At 54.0% G+C, this 14,294-nt stretch overlaps 7 protein-coding genes across 7 annotated transcripts; 5 read left to right on the plus strand and 2 right to left on the minus strand.

The window, feature by feature from the left end:
* Positions 1-236: 236 nt before the first annotated feature.
* On the minus strand, positions 237-1,333 carry HD553DRAFT_321488 (uncharacterized protein; the record flags this gene model as incomplete). Its single annotated transcript, XM_046181232.1, has 5 exons — positions 237-398; positions 510-646; positions 726-914; positions 997-1,066; positions 1,160-1,333. The coding sequence occupies 5 exons, from the start codon at positions 1,331-1,333 to the stop codon at positions 237-239; spliced, it is 732 nt and encodes a 243-aa protein (XP_046040569.1).
* A 657-nt stretch (positions 1,334-1,990) lies between these two features.
* On the plus strand, positions 1,991-3,808 carry HD553DRAFT_303747 (uncharacterized protein). The gene is made up of 2 exons (XM_046178916.1): positions 1,991-3,383; positions 3,472-3,808. Exons 1-2 carry the CDS (start codon positions 2,153-2,155, stop codon positions 3,600-3,602), a joined length of 1,362 nt encoding a protein of 453 aa, XP_046040570.1. The 5' UTR covers positions 1,991-2,152; the 3' UTR covers positions 3,603-3,808.
* A 1,979-nt stretch (positions 3,809-5,787) lies between these two features.
* On the plus strand, positions 5,788-6,775 carry HD553DRAFT_303752 (uncharacterized protein). Its single transcript, XM_046178917.1, has one exon. It carries the CDS (start codon positions 5,878-5,880, stop codon positions 6,673-6,675), a length of 798 nt encoding a protein of 265 aa, XP_046040571.1. The 5' UTR covers positions 5,788-5,877; the 3' UTR covers positions 6,676-6,775.
* Positions 6,776-7,115: 340 nt separating this feature from the next.
* Positions 7,116-7,945, plus strand: HD553DRAFT_21059 (uncharacterized protein). Its single transcript, XM_046177160.1, has 4 exons — positions 7,116-7,390; positions 7,450-7,513; positions 7,571-7,741; positions 7,805-7,945. Exons 1-4 carry the CDS (start codon positions 7,163-7,165, stop codon positions 7,828-7,830), a joined length of 489 nt encoding a protein of 162 aa, XP_046040572.1. The 5' UTR covers positions 7,116-7,162; the 3' UTR covers positions 7,831-7,945.
* A 168-nt stretch (positions 7,946-8,113) lies between these two features.
* On the plus strand, positions 8,114-8,997 carry HD553DRAFT_333293 (uncharacterized protein; the record flags this gene model as incomplete). Its single annotated transcript, XM_046182095.1, has 4 exons — positions 8,114-8,187; positions 8,360-8,574; positions 8,646-8,706; positions 8,786-8,997. Exons 2-4 carry the CDS (start codon positions 8,368-8,370, stop codon positions 8,995-8,997), a joined length of 480 nt encoding a protein of 159 aa, XP_046040573.1. The 5' UTR covers positions 8,114-8,187; positions 8,360-8,367.
* A 1,612-nt stretch (positions 8,998-10,609) lies between these two features.
* On the plus strand, positions 10,610-11,515 carry HD553DRAFT_303755 (uncharacterized protein). The gene is made up of 3 exons (XM_046178918.1): positions 10,610-10,824; positions 10,888-11,054; positions 11,126-11,515. The coding sequence occupies exons 1-3, from the start codon at positions 10,641-10,643 to the stop codon at positions 11,408-11,410; spliced, it is 636 nt and encodes a 211-aa protein (XP_046040574.1). The 5' UTR covers positions 10,610-10,640; the 3' UTR covers positions 11,411-11,515.
* Positions 11,516-14,238, minus strand: HD553DRAFT_303757 (uncharacterized protein). The gene is made up of 3 exons (XM_046178919.1): positions 13,826-14,238; positions 13,340-13,735; positions 11,516-13,256 (listed from the first exon to the last, which is right to left on the minus strand). The coding sequence occupies exons 1-3, from the start codon at positions 14,096-14,098 to the stop codon at positions 11,574-11,576; spliced, it is 2,352 nt and encodes a 783-aa protein (XP_046040575.1). The 5' UTR covers positions 14,099-14,238; the 3' UTR covers positions 11,516-11,573.
* Positions 14,239-14,294: the final 56 nt, after the last annotated feature.

Consider the following 14,294-nt stretch of genomic DNA (forward strand, 5'->3'; position numbering starts at 1 on the left):
CCCGCCGGATCAAGTAACAACCCCACCTGGTCAGATCGCTTGTCATCGGGAGAATCAACTTATTACACTCACCCTCTGGGTTAGGATGATCACCCAACCTGACAATTGACATTTCCCCTTCCTCGGAGGACTGCCATGGAGCAGTTGTTTGGGACCAGACTTTATTATAAAGCGCGCAATTAGGCGCCTTGTGGTAAGGCTTCTGACTGGGATGGCCGTCTTTCCATTGGAACGATTTACAAGCTGGTCGTGATCATGGGGGATATGATAAGAGTTGGAAACGGTCTGATCATAAGGACAAGGAGCAGATCGATGGATAGGCACTGACCGGTATTCTGGACGCACAACGCCATGCAGCTGGAAATGCCAGTGACGTTTGGGGACTCGTGAATTGCCAACTACAGTAAGGTCCGATAAGTGTGAAGAAGGCGTCATCATTGGTAAGCTTGACGGATTATCACACTTGGGCATGAGTATGCCCTGTGAGCAAGGAGTAAGGGAGGACCTACGGGCGCCAGGATTCCGCGAGAGTCTGTCCACGTGCCCCGGGTATTATTTTGAACGGTGAAGACTTGCATATCTCGTTTTTCCAATGACGCCACAGGAGTAGCTGGCGTCCAAGTCAATTCGATTGCGTAGCTCGGCGCTGTTATCGTATACGAGAGAAGAAACCCGGGTCATCAGGCCATGATCGTCACAGCGGAAGGGACATTAGATTCGCTCACATTTTGGGTTTGGGTTAGGGAAATCGCCCAACCTGGCCATCAAGCATTCCCCATCTGGTGCCTCGGGGTCCATTGGTCCAACACTCTGCATATTCAACTCTTTGTAAAGTTTGCATGTGGGTAATTGCGACTCCTGGGTCGCAGACCCGGCAGTGGGATGACCGCCCGTCCACTGCAACATTTCACAGGCTGATTGCGATTATGATAAAGAAGCCAGGTGTGTTATTTGTTAGCATGTTACAGACACCAGCTGTCGCGGACAGAAACTGACCAGTGTTCTGGGCACACTCGAGCAAGCAGGCAGAAAACTCCTTGTAGTCGACAGATTTAAAGCTTTTGTACTGGGAAGTTGATCATGGGAGTTGTGCGGAGAAGCGCATTAGAGTGGATTTTTTGTTGTAAGTTGAGGCTCGTCGTCTAGCAGAAGGACATACTGGTTCAGTGGTGTGCCGACCATATGAATCCTCCACAGCCCACTCCCCCAAAGTATCGGGCTGTACGGTGAAGACCGTCATAAGTCGCTTTTCCAGTGTCGCGATGGGACTAGCATGCGCCATGAGACTGATCAAAGCCACGACGACTGTGAAGCTGAGCATAGGCCGTAACATTGTGCTTAAAATTGTAGATTGCCTGGTTGATGACGTTCTCGAAAGCTTGACGGTTAGGTAAACGAGATGCAGAATGGCTCTGCCTATTCCTAGTTGTTGTTTGATCTGAAGAGAATCACGTACAGGCTACTGGATGCATGATCGATGTCCCAAGCGTCTTATCAGTTCAACAAGCGCGTGGGTATTGGAGAGCTGTGGTTTCAAAATGGACGGGGCGCGGTCGTTCCCTTGAACGTGATCCCTGGGCCCCCTGACTCCACCCAATGAACTGTTTCGGTAATGCATAAACAGGGAGGCAAGGGCAAAGGTTGGAAGTAAGAAAGTTGTAAGCCTGATACGGCTATGCAGGTTTTCAGGGTGTTTCAGCTTTTGCCCCCCCGAGAACAGAGATCTGATAGAGCGCCGACGACGATCACGATGGAACGTGATGGAAAGAACCCGAAAGAAACGATCTGAAACGCGATGACGAATCTCTGTCGTCCAGGGCGGCTGGAACGGGAAATGGCTCGCGCGCGCACGCGTGTCCGCAGGCGGAAGTCACTGAAGTACGTCATTGTTGATCGATGTCGTCATCGACTCGTGGCCGGCGATAGGCCCAGGGCAGGGGTGAGCGAGCGTGATCGATGATGATGATTCCAAAGTGGGAACCTGCCATCCCCCGACCTCTCCGACTAGCCGACTACATATACCATCGACCTGGTCTACCTCAAAAGTTGAACGACATCTACATCATCGCGACCCCCTTTTCCTTCCACAACAAACAAACGCACTATCTGAATCACCCAACAAAAAATCTAATCGTGAGTCCGTGTACGGGGTATGCTTGGAGGTAGTTGGCTGGGCATTATGGCTAACCCGACGACTGCGTATCCGTCTTTTCTTTCCGACTGCCGCCTCACCTTGAACAACACAGTATCTACCTATAAACATGTCTCACAACGAACACGCTGCTGGAGGTCTCGAGGGATTGAACCTCGGTGCACCCGTGAGTGGAACTCCAAACGAGCAAATCGAACGGGATATCGTACTGATTACCTTGCCTTCCCACTCGACGTTCAGATCGGAGGTGGAGTCTCGACCACTCCCGCTCACGGACTCGGTTCTTCCACCACCACCTCGACCTCGACCACCGGTATCAACTCTGGTTTGACCTCGGGATCGCACCACCACACTACCGACCGTGATCACCTCGACCGAACCGGTGACGCCCACCGAACCTCGACCGGTGCCGCCGCTGCCAACGTCACCAAGCCCGGTTACGACCTCGATGCCAAGAACACCACTTCAGGCGAGCGAGGTATTGGAGGTGGACACGGAGGCCCTACGGCCTTCGAGTCGAACCCCGAGCGAGTCGGTACCGACCGAAAGCACGATGGACCTAGGGACCACTCCCTCGGTGGTCTGACCGGAAGCACCGTCGAGGAAGTTCAGAGGCAGGGACCTGGTGTCGTCAGGTCGGGTGACCACGACTTGCACGGAAAGGAGACCCGAGGGAACACCTTTGGCGAGCTCGACAAGACTGGTTCTCACGGACACCACGACCGAGACCACACTCACGACTCCAGGACCGGATCCAACGTTCCCGTTGTCGGATCGCACGGCCGTGACCACGAGTCGAGGACCGGGTCCAACATTCCCGTCGTCGGAACTCACGACAGGACCGGATCCAACGTTCCCGTCGTCGGTGGAGGTGTCCCCCACGGTGAGCACCACTCTCACCACACCGGTGCTGGTGTCGCTGCCGGTGGACTCGCCGCCGGAGCCGGTGCCGCCGCTTTGGGTGCTGGAGGTGTCGGAGGTGCCAAGCCTTCGACCTACGAGGGTGTCGTCGGTGACAGCGTGACCGGACAGCAGCACTTCAAGGGCGGTGCTGCTGGTCTCGCCGGTGTCGGTGCCGGTCACAGGGAACCCGTCGGCGTCGTCCCCGTCGTCCCCGTTGCCGCTACCGGTGTTTCTCCGGCTACCTTGTCGCGAGAGGAGAAGCCTCACCACAAGGAGGAGACTGGCTTGGTCGCCGAGTTGAAGCAGGAGTTGAAGGACCACCAGAAGTGTGAGTCGCCGCGTTGGAATCCTATACTGTCGCTCCATACGATTTCTGACAATGCCTTTCCCGACGGGATGTTCTGTTCTCACAACAGCGGGTGGATACTCGGACGCCTCGAAGCACCCCGAGTCGGATGGTCCTCACGGTCTCGTCTGGCACAACGGCAAGTACGTGCACAAGCGAGAGTTGGACAACCACGGATCGACCGGTGTTCCCCTCAAGTAGACGTACCGTAGAGACTATTCTACTAGTATTACAACTTTAATGAACGTGTAGCTTGTTTGTCTTTCGAGCCTCTTTTCGTGTATCCCTTCTTTGCGGCATTTCGATGCGAGTGAAATAATAATCAATTTCGAATCGGATGAGTGTGGCCTGGCGGTTATCCTCCTATCTTACGCATCGAGAACGTGTGAGGAGTGGTTCAAGCTGACACTGAGCTGTGCGAGCGACAGGAGGCAGGATCAACATAGAGATCCTCGAGATGCAGCGTTCAATTTCGTGTGTATAGGGTGGCAGTTCGATCACGTGAGGGTTTCAATTACGTACATTGATTACGAAAGGCGACGTGTATAGAGGGCACGGGGGGGGCCATGCCCGACCGGATCACTTGGTCGACCACCATACCGAGTACAAGTACAAGTACAAGTGTTCACCGCATTCTTATGGATATCATTGACCTCATCGCCACTACTGCACGACCACAACTACAAGAATACGAAGAGCTGAACAATATACACGACCTCGAAACGTTGTAACAAGAAAAACGAACACAGGGCGTCATGCCAAACAACCAACCCCCACCCCCATCTTCCGATGACTACCCAGCGATGGACATCGGTTCGGAAGATATCGCTCAAATAGACAACGCCAACGACAATAATGTCGATAACGAACACGATGACGACGATGAACTGTTCACTATTCGAAATCGAAATCGAGCTGGAGGATCACGAGGCAGGGCTAATAACCAGGCTGGGGGAGGATCTAGGTCGGGAGTTACGGAGAGTATCGATCTGACGAGGGGGGTGACTTATCAGGGTCCGGCCGAAAGTTCCAGCATGCGCGCATGGGAGGAGAGGCAAAGGGAGAGCATAAGGAGGAGAGAGCACGGGCGGAGGCAGAGAGCTGCCGCCTTACGGCTTTGGGGGGACGAAACTGGACCGATTCAGGCTACAGGTACTGGCCGCGATGGAGAGCGGGACAGGTTCTTGAACGCCAGCACGGACGATGAGGAGCGAGAACTCGATAGACAGCTCAATGCTAGGATCGGGAGCCCGGATGACTCGGAGCGTTCGGCTACGCCTATACCTGATCCTGCACCTGCTGCTGGGCCTAGCCGTAGACGTCAAGCGTTACCCAACCGTGCCGGGAGGAACCGGGCGGGTGCACCTGCAGAAGACAATTTGCAGGCTCTCATCAGCGGGTATAACGCTTCTCGTCAGTTTGAACGGAGGACGGCATCATGACTCCATGCTCAAGATGCTCATACTCACTTCGAATCTTGTCTCTAGGACCTCTGACCTCGACAAGATCCATCGTCCCGGACCCCACGTCCGATCGAGCAGAACCCTCCGCCTCGAGCTCCCGACAGAGACCTTCGAGAGGAAATAGGGTGAATTACGAGGAATCCTCGAACGAAGAAGAGGACCCAGAGTTCATCCCCGGTCCACGGGGAAATGATTTAGGTAGTGGCATCGGTAGACCGGCGGAGGATGGCGTCGATATCAATCAGTTGAGCACGATATCACGCCTACCTCGACGGATCGTAGCTGCTGCCAGACGTGAGCCCGCGGTCGTCAGGAGTGCGGCGAGGGAAGACGCCGAGAGGAGAGCTGCTGAGAGGAGGAGAGCTGAACAAGGGACGGCCACGGCAGAACAGAGGGTGCAGGATTGGAGGAGAGATCTGGACGGGGTAGCTGGACAGGCGAGCAATGGGAACGGTAGAGCAGGCAGTGGTAACCGAGGTCAGTCCTGCCCGTAGAACTTCAAATGAACTCAAAGCGCAAAAGTCTGACTGACCCTCGGTTCGCTCCCGATCTATCGTACCGGTTTGATAGCAGCGGCTGGTGGAGGGTCTGATCGCGAAGGAGTGGCGGAAGCTGCCCCACGAAGCACTCGCTTATCATTGCGGGATCTCGTCGATGCCCATCCTCGTAGAGTCGATCCCCCTTCAGTGCGATTCGCTGTAGACGATGGCGCTCCTCGATCGGCATTACCGGACAGGGCTGACAGGCCCATCGACCTTGCCATTCCTCCGATGGTGGACCCTGAAGACCTCCTTTTGCGGATGGGCAGGCCGGGACCGGGTCCTCGAGCTGCCAGGGCCGGTCATTTCGCCTCTGCGGAAGAGGAACGAGAAGCACAGGAGGCGTTCAGGATCTCGAGGGATCTCGATCGACAAGAAGCTGCAGCGGCAGCGGCGGCTGCGCGACAGGCGGCCGTACCTCCTCGAGGTGGTCTGGGGCCAGGAGGCGCTGAAGCGTACGGGCTCGAGGCGAGGATGGCAGGAGCTGCCCACAGGGCGGGCTGGTTGGGATTACCGTTTGGCGCTGAAGGGATCATGGGGGGCCTGATTGGCGGAGGGTTAGGCCTTGGTATGATGATGCCCGGTATGTTTGGGATGGGATACCGTGGCGGTCAACAAGGACCGAGCATCGAGGACATGTGGAAGGGCGTCAACTACGCCGGGCATCGCGATCAGCCTCGATCCGGTTATGCATTCGACTTTGATCGGGAGAACAACGAGGCTGGAGCCGGACCGTCCGATATTATCCGTCTGGACCATGATGAGGACAGTCCGTGGACTCAGGGTCTCGACCAGGACGCCGAGAGGAAATACCACAAGTCTCACCTCGTATGTGCCGCGTGCAAAGCACCGCTCAGGGTCAGCGAAGGGATGAGGAATGAAGACGACAGAGTGTTTGCACTGAGATGTGGGCATGTGGTGGATTCCAAATGCTTCGAAAAGATCTCGAAACCGCCGATAGACATCATTCCGGACGAAGTGCTTGGAGAAGATCACCCTGGGAAGACGAATGGGCATGACGCAGCGTCGATAACCGGAGAGGGTGAAGAGTCGATCACGGCGACCGGATCGAAACGGAAAAGTAAAGCCGCTGCTTCCTCTGCCGCACCTGCAGCGAAAAAGGCCACCAGAGGACGATCTGCCAAGGCCGCGCCGGAAGAATACACGTGGTCTTGTCCAGTAGGAGATCGGTGTGGCGCAACGTACAAGAGTCTGAAACGGGGCGGGATCTGGATGCCCGATCCGATGGCGGCCACCCAACTGTTTGTTTGAGCGATGATTAGTTGATGTCAGTACGAAACTTTGACGATCTTGTTGATGATATAATGCCAGTCGTGGTCAATCATCCTGGGTAATACATATAGTTGGAGGATGGTCTGAGTTTCTTTTCGATGTTGGTGTTCGACAGCATTGTGATTGAGGTCTTTGGGTATGGTCAACCCGTGTCTGTACTGTCTCGTCGAGCTTGCCGCGCCGCAATTTGACATCAATCAGCCAGTGGCTTGAAGAGTCTTGCGGCTCTGCCATCATAGGGCCTCATAACCGTTGCTTGACATAGCCACCCTTTGCTCAATCCAGAGAACCGGTTTCGGAATGAGCGTCTATTTTTACGTCTTCAGTAATCAAAAGGAATGCGCAGAAACCCCGAACAAAGCAATGATGAAACAAGGGCTACCAGGGAATGCTATTCTCGACCGGAAACCGCCGATGACCCTCAGCCTTATAAGACTTGAACCACACCAGCCAGACTTGAAGGTATATGCTTCTCAGCTGGACTCCTTCAATCGTGTTCTGTATCAAACAAAGCCCGTGCCGAATGGATAATAGGATGAGAGTCATGTTCGCGTTGCTAGCGATTACCGCCTTATCAATGCGGAACGTCCAAGCCATAGGTGGAGAACATTTCTGCGAGGGTTTTGGGCAAGACCGAGAGAAGGTTTTATGGGCTAGCTTGAAGTCCGCTGACGCCGAATGGGAGCTCGATCCGGTAGGTTTCTGCTTTGCGTGTCTCTTGATCGCGCCATGTTGAATCTTGCGAAGTTTCAGATCGGCTCTCTCCATGACGAGAGAAGTGCAGAAGACTGTGCTAGAGCTTGTCACGAGACCTCAAGTATGTGGCCCTTACAGATCTTTCTATATAGGTCCTAACAATGTCCCGCTCCGTTAGCTTGCATTGCCGCCGCATGGACGCCATCAGAGCCTGAGACAGGGGCCTGTAAGCTGTACAACGAATATCCGTCCGAACTCCGAACTCTCCCTATGATCGGAACGGTTGGCGAGGAGCGGATTATACTTCGGGGGGAATGTCACGAGCGTAAAGCCCCAGTTCATCGGAGTCGTAGGTCTTCCGCGATCGTTGCCTGGATTGATACACAAGATGATGACATATGAATACACACAGCACCTTGTTGTCAGATGACACTGTAGCTAGAACGCTCAGTTTGTGGTCGCTCACGTCTATCAAGTACCAGCGGACTTTCAAGCGAGTGGAATGGTGAAACGTATCCCTCGATGCTTCTCTTCCATGTACCATGAGCCGGCGTATCTTGATCATATCCATGTCCGCTTTCTGTTCGACAGGGCGTTGGAAAAAAGTGCTTCGAAGCCTGACGCTGACGACGGTAATTCCACCAAGTCCCGTCTTAGGTCAGACTGGCAAACTTTCGCAAGGATCGCAAGTCACATCGTGTTTCACATGTCACGTACTATCCTAAGGCATACTCGGTTGTTTAGCAAGCATCCTACAAGTAGCTACGATTCCTTTCATCTCCTCCTTGAACCCCCGTGAGCCCCTGAGTTTCAGAAATGATTGTTCGTAAAGAGGGTCGCAAGCTAGCCAGCTATAAAAAGTCCTGCAATCTCTGATCAGGGAAGGTCACATGCCGTGCTATATGATCATAATCAGACCACCCAGAACAAAAACGAACGATCGAACCTGACTGACTGACATCAATAGACACAATCATGAAGCTCATCTCAGTCAACGCCGCTTACCTCTTGGGCGGTATCCTCATGGCAAAGAGTGCAGTCGCGCTGACGGAGCGGCAGTTGGCCGCTACAGCACCCAATTTAAACTACTGTCCGGGTAGCGTCAAACAGAAGAACCCCACTCACAAAGGCGATTTTTTCGCTCTGTGGAACCAGACTGACGCATCCTGGAATGTTCCGGCGGTGAGTTCGCTTACCTACACGAATAGTTCCTTTCAAACCCTGATCCATCACCTATACCTTTACGAAATCAGTTTGCAGCGGTCTCTGCGGACAATATCGCTGACTGCCTGGACATCTGTAACAACCGCGGCGGTGAGCATATCAGGATTTCGCCATGTCCTCGCAAGAAGACCTAGACTTACATACTGCTGAATGTCGGACATATATGCAGGATGCGCCACCGCCGGTTTCCAAGATGAAAAGAAGAATTGCGACCTGTACAATCAGGCGGTCGCCGGGTTTGAACTAAATGCTGAGCGAAAAGCATTCGCGTCCGAAGGCATGTGCAACGAGAATAACGCAGGGATCAAAGAAGCTGCAGCGTCTGGAGGCCAGGGAATGCCCAGCGGCTGTTGCCTTTGGTTCATCCCACAATCTCAGTGAAATTCCTGAACATGAAGCGCTACTCTGTATCAGTTATACCTGAGCCGATCTCGTAGCCACAATATATCGCTAAAATGGTTGAACTGTACTTACCAGCTTGCCGTCTTGGACCAATGTCAAAAGAAAAAGACCCGCGACCTCTGTTGACCTCTTGCGATACTACTTGCGAAAGAAAGCAAAACTTCGGAAGTTGCCAGTTGAATTTTCCCCTTGAGGGATTTCTTGCCAGATCGATCGGAATCTAGGTGTGTTTTGCTCACTCCTGAATGTTTTAGAGTACTATGCAGGGGGTTTTCATAAAGGGGCGGATTGACTGACATGAATAAACCGTTTCAAGACAAAGGGGCCGAGGGGGGGGAGGAGAGGGGGGGACTAACGATACTAGGCTATCATAAATACCCAGCACAAAGCCTCATTGTGATACAGTAGATCTCATCTACAATCACTAGGTCGAGCCACACATCTCACATCGGTACAGTAGCTGACCTAGACCAATGCTTGCACCAACCTTCTTTATCGCTACGATGGCCGCTGGCTGGGCTGCGGCTCGTTCAAGCAGCGACGCTCGACAAGAGCCCTTGTCGGTTGCGTATGCCTCTTGGCGCGATGCAACAGCGGACCCTAATCTTTCCGTAAGCCGTCCATTCCATCTCAGACCTGGAGACTCTGCGGAGATGTTCTCATCATCTCCTTGTGTGCGTTATCTCAACCGCCTGGACTTGCAGCCTTACTACAGTAAGGCAGCCGAGACCGATTTGGTATGCGCCAACTCGTGTCATGCGGATCAGGAAAGATGCAAGAGTTTTCTGTTTCATGATGGCGAATGCCATCACTACAACTACAAGTTCGATGAGATCAAGGGAGAGGGGGATACTGTGGCCATCAAAGGGACCTGCGAAGAGGTTCAAGCTTCAGGGGTAACCAGTGAGTTGGCATAGCGTAAAGGTCGAGATACTATACCGAATGCTTTTGCTAAACGTATGTCTTCGATAGACGAGAGCAAATGGATGTGTTGCGATATCTATTACCCTGAGCCCTCGGATTAATAGCTCAATGACAGGAATGGCGTTCAGGCCATCATTAAGCAATTTGCACTCGTTCGCTGCCTTTGTTCGCCTGTAGCCCGATCCCTTCTTCTTTCCCCTGCTGTAGCAAGTACTTGAGCATACTATATATAGACAGCATTTGATTTCCCATTGTATCGACAATTTTTACTCCTTCAAAAAAGCTACAATGCTCAATCCCGCCCGTAGAACTATACAAGATCCTCGACCGCTGGTAGAACGAGATGATAGCCACGACCCAGAGCCGAGCATGACCTCGCTGGAACGGAAAACCTCGTCCCTGACATGTTGGCCCAAGGTCCCATAAAATACCCGCTCTCGGCGTCATCTGAGCAGATTTGACGGGGGGTGGTGCTTGGTAAGTCAAGCCCTCCCATAAACCATGTTGATCCATGAGTGATTCGAGGCATGGGCGCTTTTGCCGCAGGGTTGCGCCACCGGAATCTTTTTACGTAATTTGCTTCCTGCGATCCCGAGAACGGGATTTTCGAAGATCTCTACTTCATCGACTCGAATGTGCAGACAACTCTTTCCAGGACAACGCTCAACTGCTACAAAGCTTTCCAGATCAAGCCCATCATGTCTTCCACTACGAATAGCCCTACACCTGAGGAGGTCGAGGACGTTCTTTTGTCCTGCCGATACGGCGATCTCGAGGATGTTCAAGCGTTCGTCGAGAAATTCGGAGACGAGCCTCTGAAATCTGCTCGAGACGATCGAGGCAACAATGTCATTCACATGTGTTGCGGAAATGGTCACACCGGTGAGTCTTGTCACTCGTGGAAGAATCAGGAGTCTACCTAAGCTGATCCGCTTCGAATGACAGAGGTGCTACAATACCTGTTGCCCCATGTCCCATCTTCCCTTCTCATGGCCGTCAACGACAACAAGTCTCCTCCCTTGCACTGGGCCATCCTGAACAACCAGGTCGAATGCACCAAGCTCCTGGCTCAACTGCCGGAGGAACAGGGGGGCGGGTTGCCCATGTTGGAGGTGAGCCTGCAGCCGAGGATCAACGACACACGAGCATCTAGCTGATGCGCGGTTCTGATCGTGATGAACAGCAAAAGAACGGTGCTGGTCGGGACGCCTTTGACGAATCGATGTGGGCTGGAGAGGGTCGAGAAGAAGTCTCGGGATGGATCGAGGGTTACCTCGGAAAGCTCACCGGAGATGAGGGATACGAAGAGCCCGAGCAGTCCGCTACCGCTGAAGCCAAGTCCGAGATCAAGGAGGAAGAGGTCGACGGCGACACGGTGGAGAAGCAGGATATGGAGGCGACCATCAGCGTCAAGGATGGAGAGGCCGTTGAAGAGGCTCGTAAGGGAGCCGAGGACCTTCGGATATAATGCTCGTCTCTCTTTTTCGATGTCAACCTGTTTACAATCACGATCTGGGTATCTCCTTGTCTGTACAATAACTTTTTCTTCTAGACAACTATGCAATGATTTACAACCTGGCTGTCATGACGTAGCGTTATGCCGCAGCGCTTCGAATGGGGGGAACAGCCCCTCAACGAGATCTCCCAGTCACCGCCCTCAAGCCCTTTCTCGTGGATTCCCATGCGTTGACAAAGATCCTGCCCCAGCCGTCCCGTACCACCAACAGGCTGAGGAACAACCACATCCAGTCGTCCTGCGAGACCAGCGCGTTCCCTCGCCGTACGGTCGGGTTCATAGCCTCCTTGGAAGTTGACAACTCGAGTTGCCTGTTCAACCCCGACGTAGGCGTCAAGGGTACGTCCCTCCTCCCCCGAGCGTACATGCCCGACCGACCCCTCTCATGCGCTTCCAAACCGCTCATACTGCTGACCCACCGCCGGATGTAGAGTAGACCCCAAAACAGCCGCCCTAGCTCGCCGGTGAAAGAGACGAACCAGTCTCGCAAGCCGACGATCCGGAGGATACCTAGCAGGAACAAAGTCTTGACGAGATCTCGTTTCCGACGTCGACCGTACATGGGAACGATGGTCTGAGCGGGTTGTGATGCGTACATAACCCCCGGATGCGGGCCGCTCGTGCTCGAAGGACCGAGACCTTGTGGGTCGATAGCGACCGTCTCGGGAGGCGCAACAGAGACACAGACGGCCGGGTAGCCGAACATGGGGTTCTTCATCCTGTCGTAAGCAGAGATGGCAAGACCGGTCCTCCTGATTGGTCCTTCTGCTCGTGCAGCTTGAAGCACCGTCTCATCCACGCTCCTCGACCGAACGGCAGGACCGATAGTGAACCGCTTCTTCCTCCGGCCCGTCGTCGACTCGTCATCGCCATCCCCGTTCTCGTCGGCACGAAGCTCTTTCAAAAGGAGCTCCTTGGCCCGGATCTTCTCCGCTGCCACCCTCGTCTCGCTGAGCCGTCTCGAATGATGTTCCTGCAACGAGGCCGAATACGATCGTTCGCTCGCCGAATCGAACGACAGTCTAGGCCATCCGGTCACCCTCATCTGGATCTTGGGCGATTCACCGGTGATGGACCGGGACGAGCTCGGGAACCGATGTAAAGACCCCGAAGCGGAACCCGAGATCATGGTGGTCGTAGTAGTGGTCGATAATGTCTGGTCGGCGATCTTGGTCGAGCTCGAACTGGACGAGAACGAAGGCCGCTTGACCCGATCGGGGGAGAGGTGGAGTTCGAACCCCCTCATCCTATCGACCTGAAGAGCAGCGTCGCTCTCTTCTTCCGAATCGCTCACATCGGACTCCTCGCTCCGCTCGCTCACCGGCGTAGGGGCGATCACCCCCAAGCTCGGTTTCCGACCGACGAGCTTTTCATGCCGTCCTTCTCCGCCTCCTTCTTCTTCCTGTTGTTCGTGAGGGGAATCGTCCTTTCCTCGAGCTGCGCATGTCCCACCCGAACTCGAAGAAGGATCACCAGACGACTCCCTCTCACGAAAAGAATGCTCATGCCCAGTCAACTTGTAAGAATACCTATCGATCGACTCCTCCGGATGCGCTGCCACGTCATACCCGCTCTTCCCGCCCAACCCTTGAGGGATCTTGTCGAGCTGCATGACCTGTTCCAGGTCGCCCTTTTCCAAGAACCTCACCCTGTCGAGTACGGACTTAGGTACGAGGCGTTTGACGACGGTCCATAACGAGGCGTGGGTCCAGGAATGGTTCAAAAGGTAGATGGTGCTGAATAAACCTGGGTAGGTTGTCTGCAGGATGGCCAAGAGATGCGGGACTATGTCGAGGTCCTGGCAGCACAAATTTCCGGATTTTCAGCCCGGTTTCATGGAAGAGGATATCACCAGCGTTCAACGACGACGGACGGACTCACGATATTCTTAAATCCAGCGTTCTTGAAATCCACCATCATCACACACCCCGTCACCCTCTGCTGCTCCCCTTCCTCTCCCCTTCCTCGCCTCACTTCATCCACCTCTTTGAGACATCTCCTCGTAATCTCCGCACACCACCAAGCCCACTGTTTCACCCTATCCTTGCCCTCTTTGGAAGGTTCTTTACGCAACGACCGGAGGCTAAGCACAGCGATCGGTCTATCTAGAGGGTCTGTGTGTGCCGGATAAGGGAGGATGGTGAATAGAGGAGGTTGACCGGAGGGTGGAGGGTAGATCGTACGGGGGATAAGAGGAGTGAGGAGGGAATTGGAGAGGATGATGTCTAGAGAATCCATGACCATCCTGAACGCCTTTTCTTGGTCCCATACGGCTCGCTAACGTCGATCCCCCACAAGTAAGCGTTCGCGCTCAGCTTACGATTGATTCCCCCTCAGGCTTAGAGCATAGCCCGGGCCGAAACTCACCCGTAAACACCTCCACGAGACCTCTATATCGTCCACCCACCCGCTCACCCCTCTTTTCACCTCGTCACTCCACCCATCAACTACCCCCTTTTCGAGCGAAGCGGCGGTACATCGTTTCTGTAACTGTTCGACCTCGTCTCGTCGTTCCCGGAAAGTCCGGTTGGTCTTTATACAGATATTAGCCTGGGCGAGGAGAAGAGGTGGGGTCGTGCTGGATGATGCGACCTGGGTCGGGGTCGGGTAGGTCAAAGGGTTCGAGTTCGGAGGTATCATGGTTGTGCTGTGCACCTGGACGTCGATAGTTGATCTGTGTGATGGTGGTCGATGTTGGTGATAGCAGGCTCGATGACCGCACGCAATCAGGCGGTCATGCCTGCCGCTGTAGCTGATGCGGACTGTCTGTTGACACAAATAATATACCTATACCAGCTATACCATCGTCTCTCAAACCATCGAACTCTCGACATAC

The sequence above is a fragment of the Filobasidium floriforme genome (assembly GCF_021052385.1).
Source record: "Filobasidium floriforme strain CBS 6241 chromosome Unknown HD553scaffold_1, whole genome shotgun sequence".
Taxonomy (NCBI): Eukaryota; Fungi; Basidiomycota; class Tremellomycetes; order Filobasidiales; family Filobasidiaceae; genus Filobasidium; species Filobasidium floriforme.